Here is an 18,023-nt window from a genome sequence, read left to right on the forward strand (position 1 = left end):
AAGAGTTCAAACGCAAAATTGGTAAGTTGCAGAGTTAGCTACTGAGAGAAGCAAGGTAAAAAAATGTTAAATGTGTTTTAGTTGTTATGTCATGGGCACTTGGGCAGTGACATTTGTGCTTTATATGTTTTGTCTTGTCAAATGTGACTGCCATATTTAGGTGGTCTTTTGGAACAATGTAGAGCTTGATATGGTTTACTTGGGTTTTGAAATATCAATTTGTTTATGTGTTGACATAATGAATGTAGATCTTAGCAGTGTAACTGCATTATTGGTTTTGTAATTTTTAATGAATAGTTAAGGAATTATTGGCAGAGTTTATTTAATTCCCGAAATGTGTGGATACAAGGGTTTGATGTGGACATTTCAGAATACCAAAATCAAGAAGTAGGAATACTACTTGTCCAAAACCAGAAACCTGGTCTATATTGTATTTAAATACAACTTCTCTGAACTTTTGCATAATAAGCCAAACAATAACGTGGTGTATATTAATTTTGCACCAGACTTACCCCCAATCATATCCCTTTTTCAAGTCAATCTTTATAGACATAAAGTTTTTCTTGCCTTTCATTCTATGCATTAAGTGTTCAAGCAATTGTATAAACAAGGTGAAGAGTTAAAAAGGTCATAAATTATTGCCTTAGGACATGAATACTGCATGGGTGTGTACTGTCTAGTAGTAGGTTTTTACATGGAGAAGAGGTAAAATATTGATGACAAAGAAGTTTTGTTCTATAGTAAGAGTGAGAGTGAGAACTACACCCAAAAAAAAAAAAAAAAAGAGTGAGAGTGAGCTGCATAATGGGCGCAAACCAACCTCCAAAATAACTATTGATATTAATTATTGTTATACACATGAAAAATATTGAAATATATTTGAGTCTGAGTTTTCAAATGTCAAGAATTTTCCTTCATTAAATAAGTTTATTTTCATAAATCAAACTTTTATTATATCTATTTGGAAATTATTTCTTTGGGTAATGCATATTTAATTTAGAAATAAAATTAAATTGGGAAAATATTTTTTAGTACACCTAGGATTTGATCAAACCCTAACTAGCAAGGTATACATTGACAAGTGTGTTTGCTAACACACGTGAGTTGGTTATGATGTCAAGCTTGTTGCTCGTCATTTCAAATCTTTTGCTTATCAAATTCAGTTTATATTCCAAGCTTAATTCTCATCATTTCATTCTTGTGGTTGTCTTATTGTTAGTTTACTCACATCACAAGCTGTGTGCTTGTTTTGTTTAGTTATGTCTCGCGAATTCTCGTTTAGATGGTATTTCTATAAATTACGTTATATTTTCAAATTATTGGAAATGGTTGCAACTGGTCATTTTATTATTTTAGATTTTAACTTACTTCAAATTATTTACGTATGATGTTTTTATTTACCGATGAAACGCTACTATATATTTTAGCGTTAAAAACTGAGAAGAAAAATTATGGGACCAATAATCTATGAAAACTTCTACCATAAAAATAGAATTATAAAGATAATCTCTCTAAAATAAGATTAGAGATTTGCATATAAATACTTCACCCACTAAAAATAGTTTACAATAATTTTCTCTATCAGTTGTAAAATTTCTCTCTTATCTTTGTGGTGAAACTCTATTTCTCTCTTCTAAGAAAAACTCTCTTAAATGCTCGCTTGATCCTTCTAGCCTTCTCTTCTTTATTTATAGACAAACTATGGTACAATTTTTCAAAGCCTAGATGATTAAGAAATAAACTAAGTATAAATTTTTTGACCAAAGTGTTTTGAGCCACGTGCCCCTTAAATTATGTGTAACCTACCTTTAATTAAGGAGAAAAAATACCCCAACATAAATCATGATTCAATATTTTAACATAAAGATAAAGAGATAATTTTTTATTATGCTCTTCCAATTTGGTCGAGAAAATCTAATACATTTTCTATTGGTGAGAACATATTACTTGTGTGGACAAATTTGAATTTTCATTTTTGTATTATAGACTTTGTTTAGAATCCTTATAACCAAATATTTTAGAGTTAGAGTTGTTTCATTATTTTTATAAGTGAAATTTCAAATAAGACATAAGTTATATTTATATTTAATTAATATCGTGATTCACGTATTGGGTTTAATTACTTATGAAATTTCAAAGTATACGATATTTAACATGAAATGTGTTTTGGGCCTTGAAGTGATCACTCTAGTCTCTAGTACTTTTGGAATTTATATAAATTACAGATTTTAGAAGCTTGTGGGGTTTGGTCTAGCCGGTAGTCTGCTCTTGTTACGTGGTCTTGGAGAGACAATATTTAGTGATCCCGGTACATGTGTGCAGGGGCAAAGAGAAAGAGAGTGAGAGAGGAAGAGAAGAGAGAGGAGAGAGGAAAGAGAAGAGAGAAGAGAGAAGAGAGAAGGGAAAAGAAGGGGAGCTTGAGCTTCTAACTATAATGAATATGCTACCTATGGATATGATGCTAGAAATGTTTCAAAAAAGGTAGGCATACGACGTACAAAAAGTTCACGCCCAAACCATATATCTTGAAATTAATTCACCAAGTTGATGATAAAATACACGGACGTTCCATGGTTATCAAATGATTGAACAACCGGGAGCAATTTACTTACGATAACTCTATCTTTTCGGTCTTGGACCCGTGGCAAATTAAAAAAGGAAATGTAATTGATCAAACCAGTCCAATATAGATTGGACTAAATCATATATAGTTGAAAGATAAGGACTTTGGGTTGTATGTTGTACTTCGTGGGCTTGAAATGGTCATTGTGTATATGAAGGCTGTCGAATGCTTTTGGCGCAATAGAAGTGAGTTGGGGGTACTTACAAAGACACTCTGACGCTCAAGTCAGTATCAATGTTAGATTTTATGTTATATTCAATGGGAATAAGATGATCATACCTGAGTTTGTACCATTCGTATTTATAGCAAGCTTTATGCCGCCTTTAGTAGGCAGCATGTCTTCTCATTGGTTGTTGTCGGCTGCAATCTTTTCTGTGCCTTTCTGGCTATTTTCTTGGTGAATAAGTTTATATGCTTGTCTGTCTTCCTAAAGTGGTGGCAAGTTGAAGTTGTTTTCCTTGTGTTGGTCTTTATGCACGGTGGAACCTAGCTTGTTGTAAGGTCTTTCCTTAGCCTTTAAGTCATATAAGGTGGCTTAATATTATAACCTGTGCAATGCTTGGCTCATGCATCTCGCACTATGAGATCATTGCGCCTCTTGGACCCTTTCTGGGCCTTGAATCTCATGGGCCTATTTGGTTATTCATTGAGAAAGCAATCTTAGTAGTTGATTTCTTTGAAAGAAATCAACTACTAAGATTGCTTTCTCAATGAATAACTGATTCCAAATAATATTCTACATATATTTCAAAATACTCGAAGGATATTTTAAAACATTGTAAGATATACTAAATTTTTTCAAAGATATTATATATATATGTATATATATATATATACACACATATATATATACACACACACACATATATATATATTGGGCAAGATCCTTTGATATCGGTGTCAAACTTTAAAATTTTACACAAAATTCTAAATGTTGATTTTCGCCAATCAACGATGATCATTTATTGAGTATTAATAAGTTTGATTTCCAATAAATAATAACAGTTAATTGGCGGAAATCAAATGTTAGAATTTTGTGTCAAATTTCAAAGTTTGACATCGGTATAAAATGATCCTCTCTCTCTCTATATATAGGAAAATGTTATATTTATAAACTTTTTGTTTACACACTCTTACAAATTATACTAAGTATGACCGGTCATACTTCAATCAAGAGTGTATGACCGGTCATACTTAGTGTAATTTGTAAAACAAGTTTGTAAATGGATCATTTCCCATATATATATATATATATATATATATATATATATATATATATATATATATATATATATATATATATATATATATAGGAAGGATATTGTGACAATCAAGTTGTGTTACTACCAAGTGACTACCAATTAATCTCACCGTTAGATTGATTATGTTGATCCAACAGTTATATTTATTTCCATCTTTGTATGGTCATGGTTTCCCATATTTAAAGTGAAATCATTAAATATGAGAAATCATAATCATACAAAGGTGGAAATAAATATAAAGTATTAAATTTGGAAAACCATGACCATACAAAGATGAAAATAAATATTACCGTTGGATCAACATAATCGATCTTACGGTGAGATTAATTGGTAGTCGCTAGGTAGTAACACAACTTGGTTGTCACAATATCCTTCCCCATATATATATATATATATATGTGTGAGTGTGGCAAAAAAATTAAAATAATGCATTTAAATTAAATAATTACGCATTTAATGCCGTTTTGTAAAAAATTACACATCTGTTGCACAATGAGACGCCCCTTTTGGGCGTCACATGTGATGCCCCAGTGAGGCGTCTCTCCCTTGGAGAAGAAGCCCCATTGGGGCGTCACATGTGACGCCCAAAGAGGGTGTCTCATGTGCAACCTATATATACCCCATTTTCTTTTTTTCACTCCTTACTCATTTACCTCTCTAACCTCTCTCTATAAATAGTGTTAGGGACTTCGTAAATTTTGTATGTATGATGTTATTAATGCGGGAGTGCATAACTTTGTAGTTAGTTAGGTGTGATGATTAGTACGTATTGGACAAGTTGGTAGTAATCTAGGTTTAAGTATTCAGTTAGTATTATATTATTTTTGTCCGATGTATTATTATTATTTAATTGCAAATAAATAACTGTTCTACGTTTTGGCGGGACTTCATAAATTTCGATTCTAGTTAAATAAATGACGCATATGCTTAATTTTTGTGATAATTAATTATGTCACTGCTTAATTAAATTGTAAATAAAATGGGGCATTACATGTGATTAATTTAAATGTTGTTTTATATTATATAGTTGAGAATAATGACTGAGTCATCATCTTCATCGGGATCTGAGTCGGATGTAGAGCCCACCGATCCCAGCATGTGGATCATACCTGGGCCGTACAGGTGGGAGGTCCTTCGAAAGAGGACGCAGAAAGCTCATATTTCACAGTGAGTGTGGAATACAGAGCATGTAAGGAAAATTAAGACCAGGCGTGGGAAGCCACAAGGGGGGCCACCTACCGGTGCTATTCCACAGGTTGTCGAAGAGTACCTCAGACAGGCGGGATTCATACATGTTGCCAGGATGCAACATATCCAGGTATGTTATTTACGTCGTTTTGTATTTATGTAATTATTCAATAAAATTCGTTAACACGTGATAACTGCGTAATTTATCACAGATCGATACATTTTTAATTAGTGCTCTGGTCGAGAGGTGGAGACCAGAGACACATACCTTTCACATGACCCAAGGTGAGATGAAGATCACCTTACAAGATGTGGCAGGCATATTGGGCTTGCCGACTGACGGCACTGTCGTCACCAGGTCGACCTCCGAGGATTGGCACGCTGCTTGTGCTGCTGTTTTTGGACATGTTCCAGAGGCCGGTGAGTTCCATCATTCCGGCGACCTCCGCATCTCATTCTTGGATTGGCATTATACCCGGTGGACTAATCATGAGGGGAATCACGCTGCCGAGATCTACTTCACAAAAGCCCACATTGCCCGGATGTTGGGGACTTGGTTGCTGGCGGACAAGTCTGGAGGTAGCAATTTTGGTTGCCGGCTTGTCCCGTTGCTAGGTGGAGGATTTGAGGACATTGGTCGATTCAGCTGGGGATCTGCAGTTTTGACACACTTGTTCAGGAATTTGTGTGAATTGACAGATGCACGTCGAACTGACATGGGTGGTTGCCATATTCTCCTTCAAATTTGGGCATGGATACGATTCCTACCCATTGCTCCACCCTTTCCTCCTCATCCAGAGCCGGGCACACATTATGGATGCCGGTATGATTTATTTACTTTATTTGATTTCGATAATGTATGGTTGATAATGTATATACTAACTGTATACTTCTTGATTATGATTGATAATGAATGTTTCTGATTGACAGGTTTAATACTGTAGAAAAGTTTAAACCTCATGAGGTCACCCATTATCGGGCAACATTGGACACACTTTGTAGAGATGAGGTTAGGTGTTGGATACTTACGATGTTGTTATTTCTCTATGGGTTTATTTTTTTTGTAACTCTATATATTGTTTCGCTCTTTTTTTTGTAGGTGGTGTGGCAGCCATATATCGATTATGAGTGGCTTGACGTGACTCTAGAGCAGCAGTACCTGTGGCTTGCTGCCACACCTATTATCTACTTCCACACAATAGAGGCATGTCAACCGGATAGGTGCATGCGATAGTTCGGTCTTGATCAACCTATCCTGGATAAATCTAGAAAGTTGAGAGGGATACATGATCATACTCTTCGGGGGAAGGTTGAAGAGAACTGGAGACCGAACCATCAGTACATGATTCTTGTTCGCTCTGATAACTCCAATCAATGTAGGAATAATGCGGAATTCCTTCCCAAAAAGGAATAACATTTGTGTCACCTGCAATTGCGGATTATAATTTTTTAATACAAACTTACTAATTCAGGTATTAAATCAGTTATCTATTCAGCTATATACAAATGGGATCAATTACCTTCATGGTGAATACCGAACGGGGTAGACGCAACGTCATTCAACTGCGGTATTTGCGTGACGACTGGTTGATGGAATATTGGGATTTGAGACGCACCCATCTCACGTGATTCATCTCCTTCTGAAGCACTAGCATCCTCCGCCAGAAGACGTTCTTCCATTGCCATATTTTCATCGTCGTCATCGTCATCTTCGTCGTGCATTTCCCAAGTCGGATCATTTTCATCTCCCTCGAAAATGTTACCAACTGGAGACGCATGAGCGGCAGGAGAAGCTGGAAGACGGGGAGAATTTAAATAAACTGACCTCACCGGTAAGGGAGCATTCTCGGTTGCGGCGATGTCGACATACAACTCTAGAAAATCTGTCCTTGACTGGTTGCAAAATTCTTCCATTGTCATCTCCAAGTCTTCATCGTCAAGCACTTTCAAACTAATGTATTTATCACCTTGCCACACCCTTGTCGTGATCTCAGATACATTGGTTGTCTGGAAGACTTAACTTCTGCCGAATTCTCTGATGCAGTTCGCCAATGGTTGTGTTGCGTTGGATACGTGTCGGCCTTTTTTCACCTTCGAAGATGACACATCGTCGACCTTCTACCTTCCTACCATTGTAATATAACACAACATGAACAGAATCAGGATTTGAGCTCATTTTTAAATAGAATAAGAAATAAAATTCAAATACTAAATTAAAGATAAAGGAATGTTGGTGGAGGAGAGAGATACGAAGAGTGAGAGAAGAGGTGTGAATTGAATGGAGGGGGTGGGGAAATATACAGAGCACACATGTGACGCCCAAAAATGGTGTTACATTGCGCAGTGGATGTATAATTTTTAACAAAACAGCATTAAATGCGTAATTATTTAATTTAAATGCATTATTTTAATTTTTTTTGCCATGTATATATATTCTCTGCAGTTTAATTTCCAAGCTAAAAGGTAAAGGTAACACAATTCAAATCACTTGTTTATAAAATTACTTTTAGGTGAACATTGCGAAACACAAAATCCATTCTTCCAAAACCAATTCTTTCAGAGCTAATTATTCCAAAAGATTTGAAAAAAAAAAAAAATTTATTCCAAAAGATGTTATACTCGCCGCCCAGCTCTATGAAAATTTGTCAAATAAAAATTGTCAAAATCTAGAATAGAAATTCAAAAATGATAAAAGCATATATATGTAGTGGTTATTGTAATATATAAAGATGAAAGGCACAAAGCATACATAAACCAAAGTCTGACTCACTTTTCTGAAACATATATCCTATGTAGCACCGATACGACACGCGACACGTGACACGACACGACACGACACGTCAATCTTAAAAAATTATAGATTTCGACACGTTGAGACACGTTTTAATATTAAATAATATTTTTAATTTATATAGTGTATATTTCATTTAATATTTAATAATTTAACAAAAAAATGAAATTAAATTATTAATACCCATCAACACGTTATAAAGATGGAAGCTTTAATAAAAAAAATAAGAACTGGGATGAGAGAGATATAATATCAGATAGAGAGATCAAATCATATTAGAGAGAGATCAGAGAGAAAAAGATACAACAAGAGCGTGATAGAAATTGACAACAATGATGCTGAGATGATCTCTATCTACTTAAGGGAAAAAAAGACAAAAAGATAAAATTGATATGATCAGATGGAAGCTTTATTAATATATTTTAACTTTTAAAAAAATAAATTTTAAAAAAAAAAAATTAAAAAAAAATTACGAAAGTGCCGTTTGACCGTGTTGGACACGGTCAAATTCGCGTGTCGGAATGGTCAATGTGTCGGAAAAAGTCAACTGCGTGTCCGCCACCATGTCGGAGCGTGTCGCCGTGTCGGACCCGACTCTTCCTGTTTTTACAAGTGTCCGTGCTTCCTTGCATATATCTATGGAAATTGAATCATTTCATGTGCTATTTAATATATCATGAAAGATGATCTTAATGATTTATGAACAAGTAAACCGTTATCTTTTTGTCACTTCATACCCCAATATTTTCTCTCTTATCTCTCATCACCGTTAATTTATTCATAAAAGATTAAAATACTCTCACATGGTATATGATCATGTTAAATAACATATGAAATCATCAATTTTCTATATCTATCTTCTTTTTGGGATAAATTTTGGCTCTCTAGGCCTGAGAATAATACAATTAAGATTGTTCCTTTAGCACAATATTTGGAAGAACATCCATGAAAAACAATAGAAGAGATAAATGGTATAGACTATAGACCAGCATCAAGCCTCAATATTTAGAAAACTGAGATGGAATAATAAATGTCTGTCAGCCATTAGCAATCAGCTAGTAGTTTCCATATTCACAACCTTTGTACAGTATGAGCAGCAAGAAAGTGAATAACTCTTGCATAAGGATCTAACCCCTCAAAATTTACAGTGACTAAGGCCAAGAAGTCCTCAATTGGATGTATATGGATTACCAATAATCGTTGCAAGAGCATGTCCCATCCTTGATATGATGAAATCGGTTTGCATCTCTCACCACAATCTCTCTTCCAGTAACCATTGATATATACTTTATTGCCATATGGCAGTCCCCACAAACCCGGAGATTCTTAAATACTCTTACAGTTTTTGGTTTGGGGGTACTAATAAGAGCAAATGCCACTGCAATTTTCTCACTGTGTTGAAACAGATACTGTTCCTTCTGTTCCTCCTCCACATCATGAAGAACAAAATCTGTATTTGGGACATAACCCAAGTTCTTTATTTTTAAAGCCAATACATCAAGTTCTTCATATATCTTTTGTGCTTGGGGGTGTGAAGTATCCCCTACATGGAATTTGTGCACCTGGTTTTCAACTTCAATCCAGCTATAACCTGCTTCTTTAATCAATTTCTTCTGTTTCATGCTTTTTCTAATGGCTGCCACATCATCCCACCGCCCTTCTGATGCATACAAGTTTGACAATAATATATAGGTAGCTGGATCATGAGGTTCCTTTTCAAGAATCATTTTTGCTGCATGCTCCCCAAGCTCAGTGTTACGATGAACCCGACAAGAACCAAGGAATGTACGCCACACCAACGCATCAGCATCGAAAGGCATTGAGTTAATAAATTCAATGGCTTCTGAAAGCAATCCAGATCGGCCAAGCAAATCAACCATACATGCATAATGTTCCATCCTTGGAACAACACCATGGTCATAACGCATGGAATTGAAGTGTTTCCATGCTTCATCAACCAAACCAACATGACTACAAGCTGACAAAACCGCAATATAAGTGACCTCATTAGGCTTTACACCTACTTCAAGCATTTCATAGAACAACTCTAATGCTTTTGTAGCAAATCCATGTTTTGCAAAACCACTTATGATAGAGGTCCAAGATATAACATTGCGATTCTCCATGTCATTAAAGACCTGCAAAGCAGCTTCTTTGTTTCCACACTTGGAATACATAGAGATCAAGGCATTATTAATGCATAGGTTGGTCCCAAATCCTGCCTTTACTACTAGGGCATGAATTTGTTCCCCCTTACCAATTGTACCAACACAAGCAGCGCCACTTAAGAGGCATGCATATGTAAAAGAATTAGCTCCAATACCATTGCGCTCAATTTCATATTCAAAGGCCTCTTCAGAATTCAAATACTTCCCATCTGCAGCAACACCGGTATTATTGCGCGAAATCAAATTCTTTTCAAACAAAATATCAAAAGATCTGCGAGCACATTCCATTCTTCCAGACCTTGCATACACGCTAACAAGAGCATTCCCTACACAATTAATTGCAGAAATGCCCAATTTAATTGTTTGGCCATGAAGTTGTTCGCCAAAGCCGAAATCAGGAAGATTTGCACAAGCCTTGAGGACACTAGAGAAAGTAAAACAATTCGGTGCAACATGACCCTGAAGCACCATTTCACAAAACAATTTGACAGCTTCCTCTTCTTGTCCACTCCCTTGCACATATCCACTAATAAGTGCAGTCCAAGACATAACATTATGATCCGGCATTCTATCAAACACTTTCCTAGAATTCTCTACTGACCCATCTGCAGCACATTTTGCATACATATCCACCAAACTACAACCCACACACACATCAGAAGCCAATCCAGACCTGATAACCCAAGAATGCAATTGCTTCCCAAGTGACAAGAATTCCAACTCAGCACAAGCTGATAAGAGACTAGTTAAAGTAAACCTATCAGGTGCATACCCACTTAGTAACATACTCAAGAATAAATCAATAGCATCATCCATTAAGCCCATTTGTGCAAACCTAGTAATCATCAAGGTCCAAGTGACTACATTTCTCTCACGCATTTTCTCGAACACCATGCGTGCAGATTCAATATCATTGCCACCCTTCACAAACATATCAATCAACGAACAACCAACACAAACATCTGAATCAAAGTACCCAGTCTTTAGTACAAAGCCAAAGATCACACACCCAATTGAAAAATACTCAGCATTAGAACACGACCGAAACGACGCCGTAAAGCAATATTCATTAGGGTGAAACCCATCTTCGAGCATGTCGAGGAAAGTAACAAGCGCTTCGGATTCCATGTTGTTGTTGGCGAAACAGGACATCATGGCACTCCACGAAACCAAGTCTCTCTTGTTTCCCATGTTTTGGAAAATTGAAAGCGCGTGGTACCAGTCGCCGCATTTTGAGTAGAGGGTAATGAGCGAGTTGAGAAGGAACGAGTCGAGGTCGAGTTGTGACTCGGTTAACTTGTGGTGAAGGAGTTTACCAAGGTCAAAGTTACGAGACCTGATGCATGCTTTAAGGAGAAGAGAGGAGTTTATGAGTTTTTTGTGAGGGGTAGTCTCGTCCGTGAGGTCGAGAGTTGAGATTGTTTTGTGGAGTTGTGGGACGCTGAAACGTTCGAGCTTGTGTTGTTTTGATGACAATGGTTCTGAATTTCGGTGGGTTGGTGACTTGAGAAATGGAGCAAGACATAGGTTCAGGCTCGGCATTTCCCGCACACAAACTTTCAGCGTTTCTATCCTCATGTTTAAAGAGGTAGGATATTGTTATTGTCAAATTTATTATTATTATTATTTCAATACCATTTTAGTTATTATTGAATTTAAAAGTTATTTTTTTTTTCATTCAACTTTTTCTCTTATTTTTTTTTTTTTTTTTTTGATAACATTAAGGGGCGAAGCCCCAAACAAAAACAAACAAACAACCAGAAACAAAAAATAACTATCCAGGGTTTATACCCCTACAAGAGGAGATTCCCTGAAGATCGTGATCAAATAACTGAGCAAGGTGAAACGACATAACTCTATGACTCCAGAATCCAGTATCTTTGTGAAGAGCAGACTTGGCTAACCAATCAGCACAGGAATTAGCTTCCCTTGGAATATGAGAAAGCGTTACCTCCCAATCCTGACCGATGAGTGCTTGTATCTTAGCCACTATACGAGGCTGACAAGCTGCATTGCAATCAGCAAGCAAAGAGAATACTTCAGAAGCATCTCCTTCTAGTTCCACCTTCTTAAATCCCAGTTGCCAAACCAATTCCAGACCTTTTAGAGTTCCCCAAAGCTCCGCCATTAAAGGAGTGCAAGCACCAATATGATACTCAAAGCCTCCCAACCAAGAGCCATCATCAGATCTGATAATCCCACCAGAAGCAGCCACCTCAGTATTCCTTTCAACTGCCCCATCAATATTAATCTTCACCCAATTTAACCTTGGAGGTTTCCATAAACTCATACGAGTTGGATGAATGCTAGTAGTAGCCATAGCCTTCCTACCCATGCAGTTACGAACTTCCTCTATATACATAGCAATTATGTGCGTTCCATGGGTTGGATGCTTGAAGTTAGTATCATGGACACTTTTGTTCCTCCATCCCCAAATGAACCAACAAGAGATAAAAAAGACATCACGCCAATCATCTGAATTACTTTGATTCCAAGCTTTTGAGATATTATTTTCAACCCAATCTCTAAGATCCAAGCTGTAGAATAAGCTTTGCCGATTAGCTGAAACCAGAGAATTCCAAACACTTCTAGCATGCTTACAATCTCTTAGAACATGGAGGTTTGTTTCCAACTCACCAGGACATATTTTACAATGACCAGATTCCCCACTCCATCTAGATGTGCGGTCTTTAGTAAGAAGGCGGCCATGCATTATGATCCACATACAAGATTTAACACGTTGAGGCCCATGCCATTTCCATATGGTAGTCCAAGAATTTTTCAACAGCATGAGAGGGAAACCAAGCATGTTATAATACGCGGTTTTAACTAAAGAGCAGCCAACCTTTTGATTTCTCCAAATAATGCGGTCATTTCCATCCGATGCGCTAGGAATGAGAGCAGCTTGGATCCTTGCAACAGCTTGATCATTGAGATATTGACGAATATAGGGAAAATTCCATTGACCAGTATTGCTGTTCACGAAGGCACTAACAGGGAGATTCAACTCCAAACCAGTTGGAGTACGAGTAGCCAGAGAGGCAAGACACTCAGTTAAACCCAACCAATTGTCTGTCCAAAATAATGCATCATTACCGTCTCCAATCTCCCATTGCATTGCTTGAAGAAAAGATGGCCAAACACTACACAGATTTTTCCAGAAGTATGAGTCATATGCTTTATGATTTACTTCCCTCCGAAGATCCAAACCTCTCTTATATTTACTTGTTACAACTCGAACCCACAACGAATCGGGCGAAGTAAGTATCGTCCATGCAAGCTTGTGAAAGAAAGCCATATTTTGGACACGAAGGTTAATCACCCCTAAGCCACCCATGCTCTTAGGCTTGCAAATATTATCCCATGCAACCAGATGAGATCTCCTTTGACCATTTTTATCACCCCAAATAAAGGCACGCTGCAACTTCTCTATTTCATCACAAATGGCTACAGGAAGCAGACTGTGTTGCATTTGAAATATAGGAGTTGCTGAAATAACGGAGTTGGAAAGTGTAATTCGACCGGCAAAAGATAAGACCTGGTTACTCCAACCAGATAACTTGTGCCTAATTCTTGCAACAACATCAGCATAATGGTCTTTGGTTACTCGACCATGTTTCATCATGGACCCAAGATATCTCCCTATATTGTGAGTTTGCTTGAAGCCACACACATTTGTGATATCATCTGCAATGTGAGCATCTGTATTTTTCGAGAAAAAAATACTAGATTTCGGAATACTAACCTTTAGGCCAGACATTGAACTAAAAGTCTCCAAGCAATCCACTATAACTTTGATTTGATCTAGAGAAGCTTCTGCAAACAACATCAAATCATCAGCAAACATCAGATGGGCTATCTTAGGACCTTTTGATCCCACGGAGATTGGCTTCCATCTCTTATTGTCAACCGCATCTTGAATGAGATGAGACAATTTTTCCATGGCTAGAACAAAAATGTAGGGAGATAAAGGATCACCCTGACGAACTCCTCTTGAAGGAAGGAAGTCACCTGCAATGGCTCCATTCCAAAGCACTGAGACCTTATCAGAGTTGATACAATTCATGATAATATTTGTGAACCAGTGTGGGATTTGAATTTCATCCAAAATTTTACGAACAAACTCCCAATTTAACATATCATAAGCCTTTTCCAAGTCGATTTTAATTGCCATGAAACACTTTCTTCCTCTCATTCTACGCATTGAATAGATCAGCTCTTGGGTGATGATGATGTTGTCCTGGATATGTCGTTTAGGAACAAAACTAGCTTGGAAGGGAGACACCATCTCTTCCATTAGGGGCTTCATTCTGTTAACCAGAATTTTACTGAGGATTTTATAAATGACATTGCACAAAGAGATTGGTCTGAGCTGCTTAGCACTTTCAGGTCTCTTTACTTTTGGAATGAGGACCAGAAGAGTCGAGTTCACAAGGTGAATCAGATTGGGATTCTGAAACATCATGTTAACATCCTTAATAACATTAGTCTTAATAAGACTCCAATTCTTATGAAAAAAGGCAGCTGGAAAACCATCTTCCCCTGGAGCTTTTGACCCATTGATACTAAAAACAGCTTTTGAAATTTCGTCATCCGAAAGATTACGAGTCAAATTAGATAGCAGATCATCGTGCAGAAGGGGCCAAGTAGTCTTTGATTTCACCCAATCACGATTAAGGACTTCCTCACTAAACAAGTTGCTATAGAAATCTGTTACCAATTGATGAAGTTGTCTAGCTTCCTTCACCCAAATCCCATCAGAATTTTTTAACTCAAGAATCCTATTCGAACTTCTTCGAGTAGCTGTTTTAATGTGATAGAATTTGGTGTTTCTATCCCCATCATTTATCCATTTCACCCTGGCTTTTTGAAACCATAAGATCTCTTCTTGTATGAGAACCGCATCAAGGTCCTTCCTAACCTCCTTTTCTCTAGATTGGAGAGATAAGTTGGTATGATAATCAACATGATTTTGAATTTCTGCAATAGGTTAGTCTTCCTATTGAAAATGTTGCCAAAGACTATCTTGTTCCATCTTTTTAAATTTGGAGTCAGATCATGCAGATTCGTTCTAGTGTCTTTCACAACATTCCAGCTCCTAGCCAGAAACTGAGTAAAGTTATAATGCTCCATCCAAGCAATCTCAAAGCGAAAGGGACGATTTTTCTCTTATTAAATAGTGATTAGAGTGGTAATAAAAAAAATTGATAGTACAAATATCCTATCTCATAAAATAAAAGGGACAAATGTGTGTCATATAACTTTATATCAAGTGAAATATTGTGTTTTGGTAGGTTTTTATCTTCTTTGTGGAGGAGAAAGAAGCACAAAAAAATGATTGTTTCACTAAAAATGATATAAAATTATGCCATTTAAAATCATAAATATTATTTTCAGTATTATTTCTGGGAGGATTTTAAAACCTTAATTATATACTTGCCTCATATAAGATTGTCTTCTATAATTGTTGTCAAAAATTAGTGTAAAAATATAAAAACTTATATTTTCATGTTTTTATTGAAATGATACGTGTTAAAATGCAAGTAAAAACTCTCCTTGATAAAAACAGTGTTAATACAAATTTTTACGTTTTTACTTAAACCAAAAAACTTAACCGAGTCAACTTTTAACCCCTGACCTGGTTTTATTTTTATTTTATTTTTAAAATAAAAATCCTATTTCCATTTCCCCCAAATCAGATGCACAGTATCTTCTTCTAGTTATTTGAAGAAGAAAAAATCCTCTCGGAGACTGCTATATTTTCATTTAGGAATTGTTAAACTTTATTCTTTTGATGTTTTGGAACTTGGTTATAGGAGTTGTTAAACTCTTTTTGTGTTTTTGGACTTATGTCTTATATAATTATGTAACTTGATTATATCTTTTAATGGGTTCGCTTTCTTCTGCAGTTACTGTAGATGAGTTATCTGTAGTAAGCCAAATACGACATCGTTTTGGGACGGAAATCATGTTATTTTTGTAATTTTAATTTATTTCAGGGTTATTATAGTCTTTATAATTATAATTTTTTAATATTTCAATCCCAAAACGATGTCATTTTGAGAGTAAATGCAGATAACTTATCTGTAATAACTGCATAAATATTCTTCTGATCTTTTAAATATAAAATTGTTCATTGAATTTTGAGCAGTGACTTATATGATTTTCTTTTTTTTAGTAGTAAAAACTTTATGTTTCGTATTGTTTTCACAATTTACGTTTCTACCATCCCTTTCCGTTTCTACGTAAAAACTTGATTTTAATAACATTGTTTCTCGTGGATGATATATGTGGTTTATCCAAAAACAAAAATAAAATTATAAACATTAAGCCATTGGGATTGGTATAGCGGTGAGGGATTTATATATGTTGTATTAAGTTATGTGTTCAATTTTCATTTGTATCCAAAAAAAATTACAAATATTTTTTCGTAAAATAAAATAAATAAAAACTAGTTTCAATTTCGGACAAACAATCTGTTATCTTTACTTGAGATGGCGCTGAAAATGCTGATAATATTGGTGTGGGGGGTATTCAATTGTGATGATGTGGATATAATGATTAATGTGTCTGGCGACAAGTTTAAGAGGAGATGAGATTCGTTGTGTTGCACGGGAATACTAACTGCTAAGAATTCGTTAAGGTCAATTGATCTCATTAATATGATGATGACAAGATGAAGATGAGCATGTAGCTACTAATGGTAATTTGTGGAATACTGATGGGATGGTGATTTTCATGCTAATCTAATTTTACAAGAGTTGGTGATCCCTTTTCACAATGCCCCTCATGTTATATCATCAACTTGAAGTGGAAAGTTAGTTTATGAAATGAAACATTTATCGTTGTTGTTATGTTTACTTCGTTGCTAGATATGATGTTGGATATATGTGTATGTGTAGGTATTTCTATTATTCTATTTTGGAATGATATTCTATATTGCACATATATTAATTGGAATAATCGCACTAAAGAGCAACATGGTCCATGACAAATAGAAGATAAATTATTTGTTAAACAAGAATTTGAATCCAAATAAGCTATGTAAATTGCAATCAAGCATTATTGCATGAAAGTTCATCAAAAAGTTATAGTGATTGAGAATATGATTATTCAGTCGGTAATAAAATGTCCAAATCATCAAGATGGTTGCCCATGGTTGATAAGGGCAAAAAAAACTGTAGAATAGAAACATACGAGTGATCTATAAATGGGTTGGACGTCACAATCATGTGAATCGTTATTTTTTCCAAGACCACATATAGCTTGATTTCGATTTTATTTGTTCAATCATTTTAGGTATATGGTAGTGGTTATTTTAACACTTACATTATGTGAATGTGTCTTATATGTGATGATGAATGCTGATGTGCGCATCAAATCTTATTTGATAGGGATACTAAAGAAAGGACCAATGGTCCTAATCGGTTTCATACAAGCGAGAACCACTGGAGATTACACTGTCAAAGTATCATACATGAATGCAAAACAAAGAGCAATAGCGAAGATATTCGGTGATTGGAATTACTCTTCTGCTTATTTTCCTATGTGGTTTGATTAGAAACTATGTTAATCTAAGGGATGTACCATATATAAACAACAAATGATTATGTGGTGAATCACAGGGTGATAAGTGGATATTGAGTTTTTCATTGTGTTTTTTGCAAATTGATGGCACCCACGACCCACCCTTATGACAAGTATAAGAGATATTGTTGATCGCGACAACACGAATTGAAAATAATGAGGTGTTGCTGCTGGCATTTGCTATTGTTGAAGTCGTGAGACATTAAAAGTTTGGTCCCATTTATTAGCTAGCATATATATGCATGTCATGCGGAAAACGAGTATATGTCTTAGGGCATGTTGTTGGATGGGCTTTTTTTTCAATCCAAAAACTGTTTTTTAAGAAAAAGAAAGTATTTTTCACCGTAAGCTTATTTGGATGTCTGCTTTAAAAACAAAAAACAAAAATCATCATAAAAATCAAA

At 35.7% G+C, this 18,023-nt stretch overlaps 1 protein-coding gene across 1 annotated transcript; it reads right to left on the bottom strand.

Annotated features, from left to right (window-relative positions):
- Nucleotides 1–8,783: 8,783 nt before the first annotated feature.
- Nucleotides 8,784–11,574, bottom strand: LOC133296276 (pentatricopeptide repeat-containing protein At3g49170, chloroplastic). The gene has a single exon (XM_061495223.1). The coding sequence runs from the start codon at nt 11,572–11,574 to the stop codon at nt 9,052–9,054; it is 2,523 nt and encodes an 840-aa protein (XP_061351207.1). The 3' UTR covers nt 8,784–9,051.
- Nucleotides 11,575–18,023: the final 6,449 nt, after the last annotated feature.

The sequence above is a fragment of the Gastrolobium bilobum genome, unplaced genomic scaffold, assembly GCF_033153095.1.
Source record: "Gastrolobium bilobum isolate Gb01-03AN ecotype WA unplaced genomic scaffold, APGP_CSIRO_Gbil_v1 utg11829, whole genome shotgun sequence".
Lineage (NCBI taxonomy): Eukaryota > Viridiplantae > Streptophyta > Magnoliopsida > Fabales > Fabaceae > Gastrolobium > Gastrolobium bilobum.